Source organism: Rhinopithecus bieti, unplaced genomic scaffold (genome assembly GCF_001698545.2).
Source record: "Rhinopithecus bieti isolate Rb0 unplaced genomic scaffold, ASM169854v2 scaffold_28557, whole genome shotgun sequence".
Lineage (NCBI taxonomy): Eukaryota > Metazoa > Chordata > Mammalia > Primates > Cercopithecidae > Rhinopithecus > Rhinopithecus bieti.
In genome coordinates this window covers 96370-101065 of record NW_016812468.1, presented here as the reverse complement: position 1 = coordinate 101065, position 4696 = coordinate 96370, and the positions used below count along the sequence as shown (strand labels likewise).

The following is a 4696-nucleotide window of genomic DNA, read 5'->3' as shown; positions in this document are numbered from 1 at the left end:
TAATTATTATTTTCACTTGCATGAATGTTCAATATAAAATCAGGGTTGTTCTTTAATGTCATAGTTTTATTTGTAAAGATAGAGATGTGAAGGCTTAGCTTATATAATAAGATCAAGTACCAGAAACTGATCAAGGGAAAGAAAGTTAATGAGTCTGGTCTAAGATCCTTAATTTTATTCCTGTCATTTCTTTCCCTTTTTCTTAGACTCAGAGGACCAGGATGTGGCAATGAAGTCATTTGCGGGTCTAGAAGCTGCTGCACCTATCCAGCCTATACCGGTGGCGCAAAAGGAGACCCTGATGTATCCCAGGGGTCTCCTGCCTCTACCCTCTAAGAAGTCCTGTATGCAGAGCCCACCCTCTCCTTTGGGCCTGATTGAAGCACCCGAACATGCTGCCAATAGTGCTTCTGTGAATGCCATCTCCCTCACATCTGGCATTGCAAAAGGCCTGAACACATGGTCACTTCCCAATGAATGTGAGAAAGCTCCATTTGCCATAGTGGAGCCTGCAGGCATGTCAGCTCTGAATGGGGACTGCCTCATGCAGCCAAGTCGGACTTGCTTAGGCTGCTTCATGGAATCCAAGGATGCAGTAGATCCTGAGCCAGGGATCAGTCTGAAAGTTGGTGATCTAAATAGGGATTATGAAACGTGTGCAGTCTCTGATATAGGGATTCAGTGTATTAATGCTGGAGAAAATATGAAATATGGAGAGCAGCTGCTCTCAGACCAGCTCCTAGGCTTCCCCCTGCATAAATCAAGGGCAGGAGACAGACGAGAAACTGAGAAACCTGACATTGACTTGGAGGATCCAGCTCAGAAAAGCTATTATGAGGCATTACTGTTAGACAAGTGCAATACAGAAGAAGCTTTGCTTGCAAATTCCAATCAGGATTGGGGTTACTTTGAGACTTTCATTAGTGAAAGTAAGATTGAACTGCTTGACCTCTGTTCCAAGAATGAGCTGTCTGTCAACCTATTCTCTGAAGAAGATGTGGATAACTACATGTTTGATGACGATGAATCAACACTAGGCAGTGATGTCTGCTCCCTGAAAATTCGGTATGAGTCCTTTCAGGACAACGTTCGAGACAAGACTACTCTTTTGATGCAGGAAGATGCCCAATTCAACTTTTTTCCCAGCGTCTTTACTACCTGCCCCAAGCGAGAGTCTAAGAGTGGGGCCCTGAAGCAGAGCAGTGATTTTTCCCAATTCAAGGTCCCTGATGTGAGCATCATCTGGGGGGAGGAAGATAAAAACTTGGACAAGAAGAAAGGCAAAGAGGAAGGACAGGAAGACAAAGGTGTAGAGAAGAAAGATGGAAAGGATAATGGAGAAAAGTCTGCCTTAAATAAACCATGCAGTGGGACTGAAGTAGAGCAACTTAAGAATCCAAAGCAGGGCCATCTTGCTAACTGCTTGGATACATCAGGGAATTTCAGTGATGATAGTTCCTTCATTGAGATCTCATATGATTCTATGGGTGAGATCAAGGACTGTAGTCGCTATATGGCTCGGGACACTAATTCTGGCAGCTCCTCCTCCCAACAGAACTATGGGCTGCGAGCCAAGAGAAAAGTCAGATACAGTGAAGATTATCTATATGATGTTGACTCACTAGAGGGTGAAAAAGTAAATGAGAAGAAGGAATGGCTGCCAGTTGGTTCCAAAGAGGAAGATGATGATGAATGGTGTCCCAAAAAGAGAAGAAAAGTAACCCGTAAGGAGCCCCCTGTTATTATCAAATATATCATCATTAATCGCTTTAAAGGTGAGAAGAACATGCTGGTGAAGTTGGGTAAGGTGGATGCCAGTGAGACAACAGTAAATTTGAGTGAGAATCAGCTCAACAAATATGCCAAACTGGCACCCTTGAAAGGCTTCTGGCAAAAGAAGAAGAAGCAGAGAAACACCAACACGGACTCCATCAAGACACCTTTTTCCCAAAAGCAAAGCTTTGAACCAGGTAGCTTTGAGGTGTCATTTCTACCACCTGCTCGCAAACGAAAATCTAAACTTGGCAACAGGCACAGGATTCAAAGAATCCCATCCATTGAAATTTCAGCAAGTAGTAAACAGATTTCATTATGCAATGATCAGAGGCAAGCTAGTAATCGTAAAGAAGATGGAGGCCTAAAAGGTACACTGAAGTCAGCACCTCTGGGTGCCCCTAGCTGTGCAAATGGATCACATTTAAATGACATCACAGGCCCTGACTCTGTGAAAGTCAAAGCCCAAGACACAGAGTTTAAGGGGCCAGAGAGGAAAGTGCTCAACAAAATCAAATTTAAAAGTGAAGCTAGGTTAAAATCTAAGAAAGTCAAAGCTGCTGGCCAAGAAAGCAAACCAAGTGTTCAAATGAGCCCTCTCTTGGAAGACCAATCCTCCAAGGCTAATTTGAAGAATGAAGTTATTCCTGGGACCTCAAACAGTTGCCATCTATCTGAATTTCATGAGGCAAAGGCTGCTAAGAATTCTACTTTTCTACCAACGACCTGCTCTTCTGAAATGCCTTTATCATCAGCTAATGTTACCACTAATATACCTGTTATCCCTGGAGGGTATCTGCAGACATTGTTAGATGCTTCTGACTTGTCAAATAACACTAGTATCTCATACTTCACCCACCATTCTCCAGAGCAAAATGAAGGCAGCCTCACTCAAACCGAAAAATCATTTGTACCCCTCCAGCCTACCCAGGACTGTGTGCTCACCTCATCCTCTGACTCTGAACTGCAGCAGTCATCTCATAACTTCAAAATGGAATCAAGCAACTATGGAAATGTGTGGCCCAACAAGGCTACGCCTGGCACCCAGGAATTCATGGCTGAAGTCTCAAGGGAGATAGCCCCAACCCAATCCAGTGAATTTGGAGCCTCCCAAGTAGTCTCCATGGAAAATAACCTCACACCTACAACATACAATCCAATCTGCCTCAGTAGTGGTGGCAGTAATTGCAACAAGGTCCTGTATGACTCCATGCAAGATACCCAACTCCCATCTGATGACTCTTACCAATTATGTCACTTTAATAATGGAGAGATCTGCTTTCCTTTCCAACAGGGGCCAGTCAATATGGATGATGGTCGGCTCTTTAGCTTTGATTCAATGGCCCCACTCTCTGTCAGCTCAAGTAATTATTGCTCCTTAAGCTTGAAGTCCTGTGAAAAGGATGGCGATGATGATATCACTGATGACTTCCTGGCCCATTGCAGCCCTAAGCTGGTGATCCAGCAAAGCATTGATGAGATAGCACCACTGAAGGAGTCCACTGATCTCCTGGATATATCCAACTTCACCCCTGACAAATTCCGTCACTCTTCCCTTTCAGAGATGTCCCCACCGGACACCCCTAGTCTTTCCCCTCAAATTACCAGATGTGAGAGTATGAAGACACTAGGAACACTGAAGGGGTTCCAAGAGGGTGTCCCAGGACCATTGGACAGTGTGGAAAAAATCAAGTGGGACTGCAGTACCCTTTCACGGCAGGTCCAAATGGAGGATGGATTTACTTTAAATAACCACCAGTTTCAGTTTCATATGTTCAATGATGAGGATTCTGTCAGCCTGCTCCAAAAAAACCCTTGCCTGTCAACATTTAATGATCCATCTGGTCAAATTAGTACCAACAACAAAGTGTCAAAATCAAGAAAGAAAAGTTCACCCAGCAAGAGTGGGGCTATGAACCAAAGCTCTTCTCAGAAAAACACCAGGAAAAAAGCCCTCAAAGGCAACAACAAAGGGATTGAAAAGCCACCTAGCAAAAACTCCCGCCAGGTCCCTAAGTCCACAAAGAAAGGGAAATACATGGCTGCCATCAATGGAGAGAAAATGCAAATTGGCATTGGCCGTGGGGGAAGCCAAACCAACACCATATCCTCCACTGGGAAGACACTGGCTGAATGTATCCAACATGGTGGCCCTATGGCCTCTATGAAGATGCCAAGTCAAAAGGGACTTTCTGGAGATTGGGCCTTGGGGAAGGAGAGCAGCCCAGGCTGGAGTGATATGAGCATGGGCACCAACACCAACAGCCTTCTGGATGATGACCAACGGGAGTTTCAGGAGCCTTCCTATATCTTGTCCAACATTGCCTCTGGTATGGCAGATGTGCAGAGATTCATGATGGCCTCCATAGAGCCCCTGTGGGAACCCATGGAGCACCATGGGGATCCCAAAATATTCTACTCCCCTGAGTCCAATAGTCTAAAATTAAAAACCCTCAAAATATTGGCTGGGACACCACAGGAGTCTAAGAAAAAGATCAACAGTGGGTCCCCAGGAGCCACTAAGAATCACAGGTCAATCAAGGGTGTGAGCAAAAGCAATGGGAAAACAGCAATAGGTGAGCCTGGTCGTGCAAACATGCCTGGTTATAACGAGGACTCTCGCTCTACCTTCTTTGATAAAAAGTATAGTAACATGAGCACTTTAGGCAATAACGGACCGACACACAAAAAGTTGTATCGTCACAAATCCAGCTCCAAGGCCCTGAGAGATGAGAAATGTAAGGGAAAGCACATGGAGCGAGAACAGGTCCACAAGGATGAGTCTGGGACAGCTTCTTTTGAAAAACTGAGGTAATACTGCACCAATATGGCTGAGATGATGCACCCTTAGCTCTCCTACTACCTACTAAGCCCGCAGTCCCTCATGTTTTCCCTCTTGAAAGCAAAATTTGCATGAAAGAAA

At 44.7% G+C, this 4696-nt stretch overlaps 1 protein-coding gene across 1 annotated transcript in view; it reads left to right on the top strand.

Moving 5' to 3' along the window:
• Positions 1-4634, top strand: part of NEXMIF (neurite extension and migration factor) — a 6011-nt gene extending 1377 nt beyond the window's left edge. The window contains exon 2 of the mRNA XM_017896401.1: positions 207-4634. Coding sequence (XP_017751890.1) covers positions 207-4588 — 4382 coding nt within the window. The 3' untranslated portion in view covers positions 4589-4634. The remainder of the gene's footprint in view (positions 1-206) is intronic.
• Positions 4635-4696: the final 62 nt, after the last annotated feature.